We start from the raw sequence: 19,528 nt of genomic DNA on the forward strand, positions 1-19,528 counted from the left end.
AACCTGTGTTCCTACTTCAAAGAAGTTTGGTTTGTAAAGCTGCTTTGGGACTCCAGTAGCGTGTGTGCGTGTGTGTGCACGTGTGTGTGTGTGTGTGTGTGTTTGTGTTTGGAAAAGCAAATATAAAACCATTGCTGTTTGACGTGCACTACAGAAATCACTGAAAGTATACTGATGATCTTTGTAGTGCAAATGCAGAAACCCAAGCAACCACTGTCTTGCTGCCTGTTAATCTGGCCATTTTCAACTACATCTCTGATTACAAAATCCACCTATAACTTAACTTTTTTAAACTCGATTGCCATGCCAACATTATAAATATGGTTTTTTAAATTTTTAGACACTTTAAGTAGTCTTTTTTTAAGTTCAAAATAACCGCAACACTTAGTTTGTTGGTTTACGAACTAAGTTTGTTGGTTTAAGAACACGTTAAACTCTTATGTTATTAATATATTAATGAAATAAGAAATCATATTTTCTTAGTTTAATTAGTTAATAATTGACCTTATACCAGAAAGAATTTGAGACAGTTTGAATATTACAGTTTAATACACTTAAACAGATTACCTTTCCAATAAATAGATATAAACATATGCAATCTTTTGTTGTATTGGTTTTGTCCATGAAGTCTGATTGTCCCATTAACCTCTTAATCTATTTATGTTATAATTTGAAAATGCTTTGATATTTGATTTGATTTTGAACACATAATGACTGTGTTTTCAGTGTACTCAAATTACAAAAACATACTAAACCTCTAGGATGTCTTCTGTAATAAGCACAGTGTCATTACATATAAGCGGTATGACTCATAGAGATTCCTAGGTAAATTTACCTTCTGAACCTATGAACCAGTGTTTCCCAGAATGTGTTTTTAAAACTATTTCAGCAAGATACTACCTGGAAATAGGTGGAAGGAGAGATGCTATCTGTGATCAAATAATTATTATTTATTACAGAATTTTCAGGACCTTTTAAATTCAAATTTGTAGATTTACGTAAATTTGAAAGAGGAGATTGAACAAAAACTTGCCTCCTTAACACGTTAACTTATTTTCCTTTTGTAGAGTGCAGCATTGGACATCAGAGTTGAAAGTTCAGGAAAATACATATTCCATTCCCCAACCAGATAGTGAACAACCTTCTACTTGCATTGATTCCTCCAAATTGTTTTGTTCCTTGGGGGAAAAGAAACAATACTGAGTTTGGTTGAAACCAAAATAATGTTATTGAAAATATTATTTCTGGGTTATTTTCCTTAGAGAAAATGTTTAACAAAGAAAAATCAGCTCGCTGGTGAAGAATCTCTCGTGGTGGGTCTCTTTATGAATAGGATACTTTCCTCTCTGAGGATATTATTGTTTGTGTAGTGTTTTGTTTATGAGAATAGACTGATTAAAATGTAGAAAAAGAATGGAAGACTTCATATGAGCCAAATAATTTTGGAGAGAGGCCTGTCTGGTTACTGTTTGTCCTAAGGACTGGACTCCTAGGAGAAGTTAAAGTTACAAGTTAAAAGTATGTTTACTCAAGTTTGTTTATTGGATAGTCACTAAGGTGATCGCCTTAAGATTTCATTGGTTAAGATTCTAACAAAAAATTTTTCCAATGAAGGACCATCTATAGATGATGATTGAGTCTGGAGATGAGAGATGCATTTGAGATTAGAATTTAGTTGATAACATATTTAAATGGTTATATTACTCTCTCTATTTGCCTCTATGTTTACTTTTAGCAGATACACATTAATATTCTTCTTAGATCCCCCAGTGATTTGTTAAATATAAATGATGATCCATAAACTTGATTTTGCAAAATTTTTAAACCATTACTAAGGAGACATACTCTTTCTATAGCAGTATTATCAATATGCTGTAATGCAAGGGACAACTCTGCCCCTAGGCCAAATCCAGGCTGTTGCCTATTTTGTAAATACGATTTTATTAGACTACAGCCACACGTATTTGTGTATTCATTGTCTGTAGCTGCCTTCATATTACAATGGCAGAATTGCATAGTTCGCAAAATCTAAGATATTTACTGTTGGGTCCTTTACAGAAAACGTTTCCTGTCTCCTGGCAGTATGTATCCCATTACTATCTAATATTTAGAAAGATTTTTTTTTAAAAAGAAAGAATTTAATATAAGTCATAAGAGGTTGATGTCCAGGAAATAGTCTAAATATTAGAAAATGCATATATATGTATGTATGTGTATATATCTCTATGTATGTATATATATATCTATATATGTATATAATGTGTTTAAACTTTGTCTATTGGTGCTATTTATATTTAAAATATGATTTTGCTACTATGATATTAAAATGAAACTTTTTAAAAGAAACTTCCCAAACACTTAGCTAATATTCTTTCAGGACACATAATTTTTTGAAGTTGAGATGCCTTTTTTTTCCCCTACCCTCAGAGAAAATAAACATATTTACCTGAGAATCTCTCTTGAGGTACAAACAATTCCAATATTGTATTTTACTAGACTAACAGGCATTTATACTTGGCTATATTTTGCATTTATATCATGGAGGCACTCACTTGATTTTATGTATCATTCAACATATATTAACATGATATTTCTATTCCACATTTTATAATTTGGCACAGAATCAATTAATCAACTCATTATTCAAATTTGACTCAAACAAATTGCTTAATTGATTTAAATTGCTCTTTTACTTAGAGGTCATAAAATCTAAACTCTGTACATTCTTTGTAACTTTTTCTTCCCTTCATGTCTTATTTTAATTTTCAATTTTTACTTAAATTTTTTACTGACAGGAATTATCAAACACACTGAAGATTTTTTCAGGATGAGTATTAAAATACCTATTTTTGAATAGGCACACTTTTGTCTAAATGTCTTTACTGCAGCTTTAAAATTATGATCTTAAGCAAGGGGTATGTGTATATGTGTATGTTTACACTCTTACATTCAGTGTTTCTGAATTTACATGACAGTATTTTATTATAGATACCCACTTGAGCCTACTAAGATATGATTATTTTTCCCAGTTTGTAGATTGGTAACATACAATTGAGATTTTGTTTTTCCATTATTTATGAGAAATGGAATTTTTCTATAAAATCTCTTTAGTAAAAATCATAAATACCATTTTAAAGCACTTCATGTTTGCTAAGATTTTCTAGTTGAATTTAGTTCTTATTCTAACCAAAGTTTTTAAAGATCCTTTGATATCTGTAATTGATGTGTTTTGAGGAAGCACCTGTTATAAACAGCATTAATCTCATTTTGTCTCATTTTTCCTTATTATCTCAGTTTCTCACCTCCTTACATTTTTTTTTCTCAAATGATTTCAGTAATACTTTGTGCCTTTACTGGCATGGTATGTTTTCAGGAGTATTATTCCAAGTGCCTCTGTCTTGATCCAAGTTCTAGAAAATTCAACGTCAAAAAATCTTGATAACTGCATCCACTTGTATGCTGGAGCAACCTGCTTTAGTTTAACACATGGGGTGATTTTCTGATAATTCTAAATGCAGTTGTAAAATTGTATTTGAACCCAATTAGACTTACAACCTTTTTCCAGTAAATAAATCAAATCTTGATGAATTAATTACAAGCCACAATTCTTATAATATTACTATTGTCATATTTATGTGCTGTCAAATATATTCTCCTAAACATACATGTACCAGAAAATGTTTTCTGTTTAATGAAGATTTGTTGTCTCTGTTTAAATTCACTTACATTTTATTCAGATTTAAATTATTTTCAGATTTAATAATCATGATTTTATTCACCAAATTGCATTCTTAAAATAAATCTAAAAAATAATATGATATTTAATTTGTACGTACTACCTTGAATGAAAGTAATCTTTCAGCCTAGTATTTCTTTTCTTTTTTTATACATCCTGTAAGTAGGGATAAGAAATAAGAACTGAACATTAATTTTATGGATTTTTTTCTACTCGATAGGTGCTATGGATATAGAGGAGAGAAATCGCCAAATGAAAATTAACAAATACAAACAGGTAGCCGGATCAGATCCCAGACTGGAACAAGATTACCATTCAAAGGCAAGACATTTTTCTTTTTAAAAGTTGTGAAATAATCAATTAGTCATATGAAACCGTTAGATTCTCATAAGCTGCTAAATGCAGATTAGTCAAACATAAACATATAATCCAATGGCCCCATGATATTATTAAATGCTAAAATTTTTATGTGTTTATATACCAACTTCTAGGTATAGATTTGTGTTAATGTAAAAGAATCATTATATATTATAAGAGATTAAGGAAATGAAACTAATAAATGATGTGAAGAGCAAATTTTTTAGAATTTTTTGTTTTATAAAACCTGTAAAGGCCCTAGCACCCTCAAAAAATGCTTAAGAAAAACCTCAATTATCATCCCACGGTTTTCCTACATATAGAATTTTTTATTTTATAGTATTTTAATTCAATCTAGTTTATTAATACGTTATTGGAACAAAATACATACTCGTGAGGTGTTGTAAGGTGTTTGTAAGTTTTTTAGTGAGAATCTTTGAACCACTTTCTGGTAGTAAATTCAGGTGTGAAGTCTACTAGTGTAGAAAAAACTGTTTCATTGTTCTTGCCCTTCATTGCCTTTGTATTTTCAAAACATTTTAGGTTCATCATATTATTCATGGCCAAAGTCGTGAAAAGACTTCGTTATGATGTACCTATTTTAAGATTTAACAAAAAAATGAAAATAACAAAACTTATTCATAACATTTAGTTAATATGTGTCTAATCATTGCACTCATGTAATATTTGTAGTCCCTGTACCTATGTGTTAGAGAAAAGCAGTTACAATTTTTATATACTCAGGTCTATTTTATCCTTACCTTGTAAACCTCCCGTTTCTCTCAGTTATGCCCCATTCTTCAGTAAAGACAAGATGTATAAGTAAAGCGTAACTGTCTACGCTGGATAGGCATATGCAGTAGGCAGCGTAGGTTTTCAGTTTCTCCATTATATGACCTAGAGGAGGCAGAGATTCTTACGTCAGCATTCTCTTTCAAACCACCGGTCTTTTCCCCAAATTACATGAATCCTGCCTGATGTGGTGAATACAGGATTGTTCATCACAGGGTTCTGCTGTCCTGGAACTGGCCCAGGCCTAAAGCCAAGAGAAAGGTAAATTTAAGACAAATAAAAAATAGCCTTGCCTTCATGTAGCAGGTTCTAAACTTCTAGAAATTTTTCTCTAAAGTGAAAATATGAATAGCTTCAAATAGGTTCAGTGACTTTCACAGAAAATAGATTTGTAATGATACAGTATTTTGGATACATCTCTAATCTTTTGAGCTTGATGTCAGGAATGAGACCTGTGCCTTCCCAGGTACTGTTTTGATGTTTCTGCCTAAGGCTGAGTAGAGAGACCTGATCTTTTGTGGCATCTGCTATGCTCTAATCTCTCGTGTATTCATTTTATATATCCACAGACCAAGGCACAAAGTCCTAATAGAATAGGATATGAAAGCGCCTATAAACTAACACAAGTTTATTTTATGTCCCACTGTACTTCAGGGAGGAATGTAGATGACTGCTTAAAATACATGTAATATTCTCAGTAATACTGTCAATGAAGAAATGAGTATCAAGGGAAAATGAAGTCAAGACAAAACAGGATAATGCTAGAAGCAAAGTTTGTGAACAAAACGCATAGTATGAGTCTTATAAACCTGCTACAGGTGGAGCATATATTTTGACCATAAGCTTCCTAACAAACAGCAAAGGCAGAAAGGGAAACGGGGTCACCTGTATGATTTACATTGTTCATGCAATAAAAACAAGTTCCTTAGAAGCAATACTAATGAGTCTTGTTACGGATGCCTGGCAGAAATTTACCAAAGGAATACTATAGGCATGGCTCAATTTTTTTTTTAAGAAAAATAAGTTTTGATTACATTCCAATTCATAAATTAAAGAATGCTTGAGTATTCAAAGTTTCGTATCTGACTCCAATTATTTTAGATTAGAAAAAAATTTAAGTCTTGGCAATGGACTAGTTATGCTAAGCAGTATGATTTCCTAGGTATTCTAAGGCAGCGATTTTCAAAGTGTAGCCCCAGACCATTACCTGAGGACTTGTGGAAGTGCAATTCTCTGGCCCCTTCCAGGCCTATTTAATTGAAACTCTAGGAGTGAGGTCCCTGTGTTTTAACAAGCCTCCCAGGTGATTCTAGTGTGGACTGCAGTTTGAGAACTACTGGTCCAAGGTGAGCTGTACGTACAATTTGCTTCTAGGCAACTGAAAGAATTGACTTTCTCTATTAGGAAGCCAGTGATGAATGATGTCATTTAACAATGGAGACTTTCTTTCGAGAATAAGTCATCTGACTCCTTGACAAGTCCTCTCATAGTTTCTAACAAATCCTGTCTCTTATAATTGCATTTTCTATTCCTGGAGTTATGCACTCAACCTAACCAAGGATGAGATCCAGTCATTAAGTACAACTTTTTAAAAAGGTCTAAAACCCGACTCTGTTTTGTTCCACGGCAAATTTCCTGATGTGGAACTATCTTTGCTGGGTCATGTATCTGCTTGTCATCCCTACTTTGATTTTCCTCTCTCATGGATCAAAAAGAAAATTACAGAGTATTCTTTTTCAGTCAAGGGCATATATAGATTTAGTCATTATTAATTTCCATACTAACAATTCTTTAGATTAAAATTTTCAACAGCATTCATCTCTAATTTGGGATATTTACCTTACATTTCCATTCTTTTCTTTCTTGTTTGATAGGAAGTGCCAACTAAAGACTCACTATTGAGCTATGTGCTTTAGTACATTAGCTCTAATTCTTAAAAAAAATCATTTACTAGGTGAGGGCACTAAGAAACATAGAAACATAGAAAGGTTAGGTGATCTCCCCAAGTTCACATTAAATCATGGAAAATATTATTTGTAGCTAATCTGGTTTTCAATTTTGAGATAACTGTGATTAAATCCAAAGCCTCAAACATATGGAGCATATGCTGTACTTCTGAGCTGTATTCCTGAAATTATAGTGATGCTATTAAGAAGCTTTGGTGGAATCTAATTGTCAGTGAAGATCTTTTTTAAACTACACATTCCACATTTTAAAGGGTATTGCCTCCTTGAATTTCTCAAGCGTTCTGCTCTGATAGTTGTAAACAATTCTTACTAATTTTTAAAATATCTCCTTAGTAACTCGCTTTGAAAGTATCTATAGAGCAATGCCTATTAAGTTACTGTCTTTCTAAAGATATTTTAAATATATTAGGAAATTTTTAAGCAGACAGTCTATATTTAATAAAAGCATCAAAATCTATGAGCAGATAGGATTCTTCTTTAATCAGGCAATGATTTCTTGGGGGTTTTCCCTCAAAATAGAATTTAACTATGTAGCCAGTGCACCCTTTCATGCTTAATGCATTTTCTTTATCCCAGCTTAAATGTGATTGATCTATTCTACCTGCAGCAGAAATTTAAGGATCAACTTAAAACCAATGTTCTCTGCTCCCCATTGGTTCAGAAAAATGTGATTTGTCTGTTAAATTTAACAATGTGAATTATAGCTCAGCACAGGCCAGCTACCCTTCCATGAGTTATATAATTACAATAATTAGCAATAATTGATAAACAATGTATATACTTTATGAAAATGACTATGGAGAATTTGATAATATTTACTTAAATAAATGGTGTTTGTTTTTAAAATTAGCCATATTTAATGTTTTTAAATGAACCCAGAGGCTATTTTTCAAAAGACTTCAACAGAGAAGCTACACAGTTTATTGCTACAATATTTGTTTGGAACTCAAAGCTTACTTCTCTGTAGAAAAATGTTCTTTTTGGGTGGTAATGTCCCACAAAAATATCTTACCCCTGTTATAGCATTTGTATTATAATCTATTTTCTTATTTTTCTCTCTAGAATTAAATAATATGGCCTGTAAATTGCCTAGAACTTTTCAAATGTGAACCAGAAATTCATGTTAAGCCACTTAACCTGTCATCTAATAGACTGAGTTAGTGTTCTGGGGGCAGAGAACAATGCAACACAAGGAAGGAAAAGAAAGTTTTCCTCCATCCTTTGTGCATGCCTGAGCCTAGGTATTTGTCACCTTTCCTACCAAGCTTCTTGTCTTTTAAGGATCATTCACTGATTTCAAAGAGACATATTAAGAGGAAAACAATCCAACTAAAGTAGTTTACATTATAATAGGAACTGTATGACACAGAGATAGTTTCATTTTAAAAAAAATAAGCTCTGTAAATACAAACAAAGCTCACACATTGGCGTTGTAGACAATATCAATGTAAGAAAATTCAGACAGTTAAATACAAAGTATTTTTGGCAAGTAGATCACCATTGCTGATTAAGCTCTTCCCTTTACTCGAACTTTTCTCTTCTTAACAAGAAGAGTACACATTCAAGGCCGGCCTTAAGTGTTTTCGGTTGATTTTCGAGACAGGCAGCAGGGACACCAGAAGTAGGGAGACAGGTTGGGGCTGGTTAGGAGTGGCAGAAATGGGCTGTTTATAAGTTTGATGTTTATAAGTCAGGAGTACTTTCAGACTCTAGTCACCAACGCGTGGCAGCAGTACTTGAGTTTAGTGCAGGAGATGAGAACGCAGCCTGGAGCCAGGCAGACTCTACTGGGGTGACTTTGGGTAGCTTAACCTCATAGTCTCAGTTTCTTTATTTTACTGAACAGGGTTTTGAGATCTATTTCATATGGTGATGAGTAGGAGAAAATGAGATAATGTAAAATGCTTACTAAATGTTGCAGATAACATTTATTATTATTTTTATAATAACAGCGAATGCGTCTATAAGAACCAGAAATGAGTATGACAAGGTTGAAAAGAAATAGTAAAGAAATAATTGAGCTAATGAAAGGAATTTTAGTGTAACTCAGCTATTATTGAGTGTTCCCTTTATTCTCAGATAAAGAGATTGAAGCAGCAGAGGTCCAAAAGGAAAAATCAAATTTAGGGGGAAAGAATTTATGAATCTTCAAAAGATATGGAGATAAAAAAATAAACAGAGCCTAGAACATAACAAATGATAAGAAATTACAAACTAAATTACTGAAATGAAAAAATGATGTTATCAGAGTTGACACTGAATGCACCTGGCCCTTGGAAAGTTTATTAACAGGTACATATATGGGTATGCATATTTAAAAAGAAATATTCTTTAAGAGCAGAGACATAAATGGATCTGAAAACTAAAAAACTAAATTTATAAGAAGCAAATTTTAAATGTCGATTAGATGACTTTGTACAAATCATTAAGATTAAGAAAATACATGTGTTTATTAAGAGTGAAGAAATGAAAGATATGATTTTATAGCAATGATTGAAATAAGGTTCTAAGAGAAAAATTTCTTTGCATAAGCAGAAAAGTTGAGTTTCTGATAGCATATAACATAGCCAACTAACAGTACAGTTGAGCTGGACCTTATGCCCACTGGAGGAAGAATTGCTGATCATCAGTTCTCAAGCTACCCAGAGAACCTGGTATTCACATGAAACAGACACCATTGTGCCAGTGTAGATGGAGTCATCTGATACATAGAAGTTAGAAGCCTAATAGGAATAATCTCAGTAACACAATCTCTACCTTGTAAGGTCCTCAAGGGGTAAGTTAGGATGTCCTATAGGAAGTAATGAAACATCCTTTCTTGGAATAAGCAGTCAATTATTTTGTGAACGAGGTAGGATTCAGATTCAAAAAATTCCTGCTAGGCCTAATCTAGCCTGATATCCAGCAAAATTGTTTCAGTTTTTAAAAATCAGAGTTAAGATTACCTACTCATAGTTTCCAGCCCAAATCAGGTCAAGAATTCTTATCACTTACTGATGAAGATACCAGGGAAAATGCCAGTGGCTGCGCCTGGATTTCTTCACTGAAACAAGATTTCTCTAAACTTCTGCTTTGTCGAATGTTCTGTTGTTTTCATTTCTACATAACCTTGCAATCAGATAGCTTCATGTTTTTAGCCAAATCTCAAAGAAAACTTCTGTAAGTCAGTGAAATTGCTGTTATGGGAGCATCGGGAGAAATAAAGATAAATCACATTACCTGGAAGCATTCTTTCTGCCACGCTGAGCCTACAAGGCTCTGAGAAGTTGTGCTGAGTCCTGCGTGCTGTTGCCACTTCCTACGTCTCTTCCACCAGCCAAGGACTTGTTTTGACGAAGTATAGTGCACTTTAGATTGTTTCCTGGCCCCAAACCAGGCCACACCCTTCCAGACTGTCAGGCCACTTATCCAAACCAGCCAGCTCTAAGCCTTTAATTAGTCACTTGCTTTTTTACTTCACTGTATGGTTGTTACTTTACCAAGTATATTTATGAAGAGAGATAAAACTAGAGTTTAAAAATCTAGATTATTAAACTGGCAAGTAAGAGCAACAGTATATGTAGTATGGCCCTAGAAGTACAAGAGGTGTTAATGGTAATCTTATCAAGGCCTGATTAAAAAAATTAGTCCCACCTACAAAATCAACAAATGTCTGAATAGCCTAATTTAAAGAGTTGTAGATGGAAATAAAATTAAAGAAACTAGATAAAATCATATTTTAAAAGCCTTTTTATCCTGTTTTCTCTCTTCTGTGGTTTCTTCTTAGCATGTTTGTGAGGGTAGATTTCTCGTTTATATTATATTAAACATCCCCCAAACTAGTATTTAAAAGTAATGGAAAATTGTCTATATGTATTTACATAATTTATTCTTTTATCTTTGACATAAATAATGATCAGTATATCAAGGAAGAAGGAACCATTGGAAGTATGTCTTCCTGCTATTAGTGTGCACTGTCAGTAATCCCAGTAGTAACCATATTCACAGCACAACTTCTGAAGTCTTGATTATAATAATAGAGATCTATAGGCAGTTTTATTAATCACTCTTCAATTTGTTTTCAGTGATTATGTTTAAATACGGACTACAGAGTAATATTACAAGTGTGGACTCCAGCGAGGAGAGTGTAGCTCAAATGGTAGAGCGCATGCTCAGCATGCTTGAGATCCTGGGTTCAATCCGCAGTACCTCCTCTAAACAAACAAACAAACAAACCTAATTACCTCCCCCCCCAAAATTTAAAAAAAAAATGTGGACTCCAGAACAAACTGCCTGTGTTCAAATCCTACCTCGGGCACTATTTTTATCACTTGGGCAAGTTAATTAACATCCTTGTGCCTAGATTTCTTATTCTGTAAGATGTGCTCATATTAGTACCTACCTCATAGGACTGTTTTCAAGGTTAAATGTATTTGCATGTATGTATAACTCGTAAACAGAATTTGGACTATAATAAGGAGTAGGTAACTGTTAGCTGTAGTATGATGGTGGTGGTGTTGGTGGTGATGATGATGATGATGATGATGAAAGAGAGAAAGAAAAATCATTTTCAGCAGATACCTTGCTCTTACCAGGTTTATATTTGTTGCCATCAACAATCTACTAGATATAGACTAGTAAATCTTTAAGATAATCCTAAAAATATGTGAGGGGAAAGGGAGGAAAAGTGTAAAATTTAATGATAATCTAAAAGGTCTTAAAAGTTATTTAGGTTATCTTTTTTTTTACCAGGTTAGTCAAATTTTTTTCTACCTCAAGTTATTATTCTTGCCATTTCTACTTCCTGATCAGCTGGAATATACTTCAACTGTAAACAGAGAGAGAGAGAGAAAATCATGTTTACACGTAATTTATCTATATCTATGCCTATACACACGCACATCCTAAAGCTCTGAACCAGAGGAGAATCTCTGTCCTCCATCTTTTAGCTGATGGAAGCAACAACTGCTTATTTTTCCCTTGTCTCACAAGTACAAATAGACCTCGCTTTATGTAACAGATGTACAGTTGAAAACTTAATAGTAAATAATTTTAAGGGAATTTTAGAATTTTTTAATTTTTATTTGTGACTACTCTATGAATTTAAAAATTTCTAACTTTAGGTTTTTTTTCCTTTACACCTTGACTTAGTTTGCTAGGGCTGCCATAAAAAAATGCCACAGACTAGGTTGCTTAAACAACAGGAATTAATTTTCTCACAGCCTGGAGACTAGACGTCCAAGATCAAAGCGTTGGCAGGTTTGGTTTATTCCAAGACCTCTCTCGTTGGCTTGCAGATGACCACCTTCTTGCTGTGTCTTCACATGGTCATCCCTCTGTGTGTGTCTGTGTTCAGATTTCCTCTTATAAGGACACATGCCATATTGGATTAAGGCCCACCCAGTGTGACCTCATTTTACCTCAAGTGCTTCTTTAAACGCCCTATCTCCAAAACTGAGGTACTAAGAGTTAGGACTATAAGATGAATTTGGGGGATACACCATTCAGCCATAACATCTCTCTACAAAGTATTAATAGTAATTAATTTACCACCTTAATGCATTATGAAAGCTCATTTGATTATAATAAGAAATACGGATCTTTAGACAACTAACTATAGTTATTTGTTTCAAATTTTTTATTTCTTAAAATTTTGACTACTTTTCTCTATTTTCCAACTACCTTCTTAGATCCCAGGAGATGAAACATTTTGTATTTTCAAGATTATTTTTAAAATTATTTTTCTTAGTTATAAAACTGCATTTAAATTTAAATATGTTTTTCTTAGCTATAAGATCATGCAGACATTCAAGCGTGTGTCCTTTTTTTTACATTGTATTTGTCAATTGCTGCCTCCTACTATATAATATAACCACATGTCATGCTAGGAAAACCACATGTCAGGTCAAGAAATATTAAAAAAGATATTTTTCAGATACGAAGTCATTTGAGATGACTAAGACAGCAACTTATATGTTATAGAACACTAAAAAATTACAGAAGAAATTGTAATTTTCCCCTTTTTAGTAAATATGATGTTGCTAAACAGTAACAAAAGAATTTTAAATACATTGCATCTAGCTGCTTGCTGGTAAAAGAGTCAATCTATGGACAATAGCTGCTATTGCCAAGGGCATTTCTTCCTGTATGTTACCTAACACACAGGGGAAACATTTTTTCTTTTACCTCCAGCAAAAAAAGAAATTTATGCATTCATCTTTGCTTTCATCAAGCCTCCAGAGTTGCTGGCTTGCCAACAATTAGAACACCCCACGGGGGGATATAAGGGATGGGTCACTGAGGGGTGAGAGATCTTTCTTTATAGAATCAAGGAGGATATGGGAAATAAGGAAGAAAATTTGATAAATAGGGCAGAAATATTCTTTCCAACTCACATTTCATATAATTTTCAAGGATTAAATACAGATGTATAAAAATTACAAATGTAAGAATATTCAAAACAATAGAGATGTGAAAACATGTAAACCTTCTGAACCAACCAACCAAGCTATTTACCACCTCCTAAAAGACATACATTCTGTCTTACACGGTGTTTATTTGCTCATTTCTTATCTTTTTTATTAAACTATACACTTCTTGAGAATGAGGATATAGTTTATTCATCTTTGTAGTCTCTCTAGTGTCAAGAACAAGATATGAATTTCAAGAGAAGGTATGGAAGGTTATTGGCTAAGAGTCAAAAACCAATTTTCTAATGGGCATATGATTATTGGTTTCTGCCTAGAGTTAATCATAGTAGAAAGAATACTCAGAAAGAATTGGAAGATTTAGGTTCTAATTTTGATTCTACTACTTATGTGATAAGATTTTGGATAAATTGCCCCATGGTTCTTCCTTACGCAGCTTTTTTCTGCATGCAAATTGAAGGAACATTGTAATCTATAAAGTACTCCACAAATATACGATACTTTGGTGGCCAAATTGACAAAAATCACTGTGTAATAACACTTGGGTTTTAAGCAAACTCATCATTAATTAAGGAAATCATTTTATCTCATAGCTTAATCTTTAAAATTATGTTTGAACTAGGTCTTCTATATTTCATTTCCTCTATCTAGTGTTGTTTCATTTATTGATTCAGTAGTCTCAGAGCAGTGTCAGAATTCGATGCATTCTCACAAATGCTGGAATCTATAGATTTTCAAATTAACTTCTGCATAATAATTATGATTTAGAGAATAAATTTATGTGTATATTGTTTTTGCCTCATACTTCAAATGGAATAATTATTGGAATAATGGAATAATTATTCAAATGGAATAATAATAGAATTGAGACTTAAGTCAAAACCTTTAGTCAGTTAAAGCAATCCGTCAACTAGGACAGCATGTCGCCCACATCTATAATTTCAATTTAATTTGGCTAATTATAATTTGAACATAGCTAGAGTTTTATTATGTAATAGCTTTGTTCATGAGCACAAAAATTAGTTGTAATTTTTCTTCAGTTGGAAGGATTACAGATATTATTTATTAACAAAATTAATTTACTGTTTTCCTAAATGTGGGATTTTGTTTATTTCTATTTTATCAGTTTTGAAGATTGTAAAATAGTGCTCTAGTCTGGAAATAATATAGCTAATCTTGGTAAGAACCTGTTACTTCATAAGCCCATTTTCACTTTCTGTCCCCAAAAAAATCACCTGAGTTTTAAATGGAATGTTAAGGTGCTATTTCAATATGGCATAAAACATCTTTTTATTCAGGTTAGTCTGTATGATTTTTTAAAATTATTTAAAAGCTTTACTTGTTTAAAATTAATCCAAGTACAGTCATAAGTAGTGTTGTAGTGTTATTTCCATGCTAGTTTTATATTCTCATTATACATATTATTTTATATAGTTTTCAAAATTTCAGAAAAGGAAGAAAATCTTTATTTTAAGGTATCGACTTAAAGGAGTAAACAATATGTGAATATTTTAAAAAGAAGCAGCTTGGGTTCTAAATATGCTTGCCTAGTACCCCATTAAATGTGACATTGTAGCTCACAAAGATTTTTTTTTAATGAAAAGAAATAGAAAGACTTTAATACTAGCAAGTTGTGTACGCTAAGTCAGTTCATTTAACTGCTCTGTCTCTACATTTTCTCATTTACAAAATTAAAAGGGTGGAATACATTCTCTCTGAGATCACTCTCAGTTTTAAAATATTGTGTTATGTTTGTTTTTTTTAAGTGACTCAGTGATGAGTGAATAACTAAAAGTATGTTTCAGCACCAAATAACTTTCCTAGGCTTTTTGCTTAAACAAAAGGTGGTTATAGGAGTCTTCTTTTTTATATCTGAATGTATTATAATCTCAAGGGACATTTAGTAAGTTTCTCTTTCCTGCTACTCAGAACTGCATTACCTGGGGATTTCTGAAGCTGATCAGCTGTAAGTCTGGATTCTGCTTCTGCAACATTAAAAGAAAAAAATTGCCAGAGAAACTATCAAGTAAATAATAATAAAATGGAGGACTGAATGAATGAGGAAGGAACAAAGGAAGGAAAGGATAAAGGGAGGGAGAAATGGAAAAAAGAAGAGAGAGAAAATGAAAGAAAAGGAAGGAAGAAAGGAGGAGGCAGGTAGGCATAATCCTTCCAATCTCAGGGTTCATAATCGAATTAAGGAAACACGTGGACATAAGTAGTGCTCATACAAAGTAGGCTATGTTAAGTAATATAGTAAAAGTAAGCCATGCAAAGGAAGAATTAAAAGAGAAATATCCGTTTGGCTTAAAGAAATCTGGGAATACACTTGAATAATACACGAGGTGAAGAACATGTCAGGCAGAGGGAAAGTTTAAGCAAAGGTATAAAAGCATAAAAGCAGCACAAGCTATGATTAAGGAACAGCCAGTAGTTCTTTAAAATAAATGTTCAGCAAACTAGGATACACATTAGGAGGTAAGAAATAGAAACGTCTAAGGCCAGATTGTGGAGAGCTTTAAATCACTCAGCTAAAAATCTAGAAGGTTCTCCTTTACAATCATGATCTTTGAAGACATTTTAAGAAGTTACCGGTATGAACAAATTTGTGCTTTTAGACGATAGCTCCAATGGCATAGTTAGGCTGGATTTGGAAAGAATGTTAAAAGACAAGGAGTCCCATTCAGAAGCTATTGCTACAGTCCAAGCAAGACCTAACAATTATTTCTTGCCATGTGTGACTGTTGGCTCCATTTCAAGTGGTCTTAATGCAAACCCACTGATCCTTCCCTGTTTTCTCACACAAGGAATAAGGGTGGTGGGCCTCTTCAGGTTTTCAACAGAATGTAATTTTACCTGCCCTATGCCTGCATTTGGTGAGTCAGGACAGTTCTCAGGACCTTTTAGGTTTTTCAATATTATTTGGTTATTTAGGCTGTTTTTACCTCTGATTCTCTTCGATGCAACTACCTTGAGTTACTTTATTACTTTGTAAGGATCTAATATTTGAAAGAGAGCCCTGCTTCGTATCCTCAATCCATTGATGTTTCTTGTGTTTCTGCCTGCTACAGATTCGCAGGACCATGACCTTACTGCTATGTTGTTAGTGTATTATTTCTGTTGCAACTTTGGGGATGCTAGCTTGCTACTTAGTATTTCCAGCCTATGTCCTAGCAAACTATATAAATATTCTCTAAAATATATATATATAAATTGTATAATAATCCATGTAATATTTAAAGATATTTACAAAGGATCAAGTATTAGGAATTCTTATGGCTGAGGAGAGTTTCTTTATGATATATCTTAATTCTAGCTAGATCTTACAAGTTTCTTATCTGAGGGCTTGGAGAAGCATTTAGTCATAATAATGGTATAATTGCTTTAATAGTGACTCTTCTCTTCTGGAAAAATAGTTTGGACTAGCAGCAGGCATTCTGTTCTGCTCTCTCTGGACTTGGATGTAAATGAAATGTTACATATATAAGAATGAGATATTGTTATTAATGTATTTAAGGGCCTGGGAAGAACAGACATCTTGATTGAGGCAGAAATTTCAGATGACATTTGTTTGAGATATTACTGAACAATAATGGCATAAAAATAAATTTAAGACCCACTAAAGCTGTTGAAAAAGAAAACAGTTACCTTATGTGGATACATCTAAATAAATGGCTAAGTATTAATACATATTATCTATAAACTTAAAAGTAATAGCTGTCTTAGATACTGAGAAAAATAAAATGACATATAAAATAAAAATTGGAAAGTAGTAAACCATTAAAACTCTTCAAATTTTAGTAATTATTAATGTTGTGGTCATGGATTGTTATGTTCCTTGGCTTAACTTTCCTTGATACCAAGTGTAAACATAATTATAAAAACTAACCCAGGTTAACAGTTTCAAGAATGTAGAAATATGGATTCCCAGGTCAGGTTTGATGTAACCCTACCTATGTAAATAAGCCAATCTGATGTCAAAGGACAATGCCTTATTTTTTTTTAATGAGATATGGAATTAAGGAAGTTATAAAGTCTCCGTAGCTATTTTCAGGTTTTTTCAGGCCAAAATAAAATGTTTGAGAACATAGCCGAATGATGATTAAAACTGAGTATCACAATCTAGAACTTCTGTAGTTTCATTATGGAAATGTATTACTACGTATAATGAACACTTGTAATTACGTGTCTGTCATCATGACAAATATTTATTTATGTCATCATCATGATGACAAATGTTTATTATGTGCCAAGACTTGTAATAACATTTAAAGCTCACATCAGGGTCAAAGAAGTTAAGAGGTTTGCCCAAAGTCACCTAGCTGCCAGTAAGTGGGAGAGCAGTTACACATTCTTACTTCCAACGCTATGTCCCATGGTCATTATGATATACTGCCTCTTATCATTAAACTTAGATGACTACCTTATAGTTTTTATCCATATTATTGATTAAAATAAAGAGTGTATCTTTTTACCATGAGGTCAGAAAATATTTTTCTGGCACAGAATATTCAGATGTTCATAACAGAAAAACTGACAAAATTATCTGAGTAAGTAAGTTTTGGTTTTTTTTTTCATAAACAAGGAACCCAAGCAGTAGCCCTGGTTTAGTAATACTATTTAAGAAGCCAAGGTCTTTGTCCGTAGAGCTTGTCTTCCTGCTCCCTGTTCTTACAGTAAGACATTCATCCCCATTGTCATGAAGTGGCTTCTCACTTAGGCTCATGTTTAAACTCCAATCAAAAAGAAAGGTGAAGCGGGAAAGGCAGACATCTTAATGACTGAGCTAGCCTGTTGTAATCAGGAAAGTAATAGTTCTCTCTATACCCTGCTCCCTAAATTCCTGCTTGTACTCCAGAGGCCAGATTCAAGTCAAATGATCACCATAGCTACAAGACAACTTGAAAAATGAAGTTCTTTTATTATTGTTGTTGTTAGATCACCCAGATAAATCTGATTCTTTTAGTAAAGAACAAAAGGGGAGAGAGAATATTGGTAGGCAGTCAGCAGCAAATATGACAAGTAAGTAGGTATAACAGACTCTAATTATCAGTATGAAAGACCAAGGACCCATTCATAAGTCCCAAGTAACTAATATTGAGATATTTGTTTGCATAAAATGAGTGTTATTTCTTGAATGATTAGGATGGAGGATATTGGAGAAAGAGAAGTCAAAGATAACTCACAAGTCTTCTAGGTTTCAGTTAGAATATTGAACCTACTAAATAGTGCAGGGAATAAAGGTAATACAAAAACAGCTGGTTTGGGGTGAAAGAGAATAATTTGGTTTTTGGCCACACTGAATTTGATGTACCAACATAATAACAACATATGGGAAATGTCCTCTTAGCATCTGGAAAGATAGGTCCGAAGCTTGGGAGAAAAGTGAGGCAAAAGATAAGGATGGATTAGTCAATACCTGAGTAGGAGATGGGTTAGATCATTCTATGGGAACATGTATAGTGAAAAGGAAAACAGGCTCAGGACTGAAAGTTGGAAAAATAGAATTTAAGATCAGGTTAGAGAAAGCGAAGCCAGCAAAGGAGATTAAGAAGGAATAGTCAAGAGAGATGGGGCGAAACCATGAGTGACTATCTGGGAAGTCATTACGGAAAAGTTTCAGAAAGAGAGAGGACTTCAACAACATTAGAAGTAATAGCAAAAGCAAGAAAGAAGAAAACTAGAAAGATACTACTGGCTGGTATTAGGACATTATTGGTGTTTTCTGTTTGTTTTTGCGAACAGTTCCCATGAATGGTAGGTTAGAATGGGTAAAGAGTTAAGGATCATGAGAAGGAAAATGGTAAATGCATTTGTTAAAGGCAAAAGCACGAACTCTGCAGCTTCCTGAAATTTCATTGCAGAATTGGCATTTCTGTCTCTGAAAAATATGAGGAATCAATGGAAGTAAATAAAGGGTGATGTTTCTCAAGGAACAGCTGATTACTAAGAGACTTAGAGTTTCCACATGGTCAAGCCTTTGGGAAAGTCATAATTGACTACTAGCAATAATTCCACCTCTACAAATTCTCCAGGAAAAATTATTAACCTTACAAATTTCCTTCAGACCGAGAGACAGGAGCTCTTCAGTAAATTTTGGCCTTGGGTTAATGACTACTGTTTGTACAATTGTGCTTTTTAAAATTTTAAGCTGTTCTTGTTATTCCATCTTTCACAAGATTTCCCTTGATGAGTAGTTTACAGATATGATATGTGATTGGCCCTTAACACCTGACGAGTCTTTGTGAGTCCTACAAACAGTGCATGTA

The 19,528-nt window shown here is 33.2% G+C and overlaps 1 protein-coding gene across 4 annotated transcripts in view; it reads left to right on the plus strand.

The window, feature by feature from the left end:
- RIMS2 (regulating synaptic membrane exocytosis 2) overlaps window positions 1-19,528 on the plus strand; it is a 436,528-nt gene that overhangs the window by 289,683 nt on the left and 127,317 nt on the right. For all 4 annotated transcript variants that reach the window (XM_072949585.1, XM_072949586.1, XM_072949591.1 and 1 more), the window contains one exon: window positions 3,957-4,057. In XM_072949585.1, the coding sequence (XP_072805686.1) occupies window positions 3,957-4,057 (101 nt within the window). The remainder of the gene's footprint in view (window positions 1-3,956; window positions 4,058-19,528) is intronic.

Source organism: Vicugna pacos, chromosome 25, assembly GCF_048564905.1.
Source record: "Vicugna pacos chromosome 25, VicPac4, whole genome shotgun sequence".
NCBI lineage: Eukaryota > Metazoa > Chordata > Mammalia > Artiodactyla > Camelidae > Vicugna > Vicugna pacos.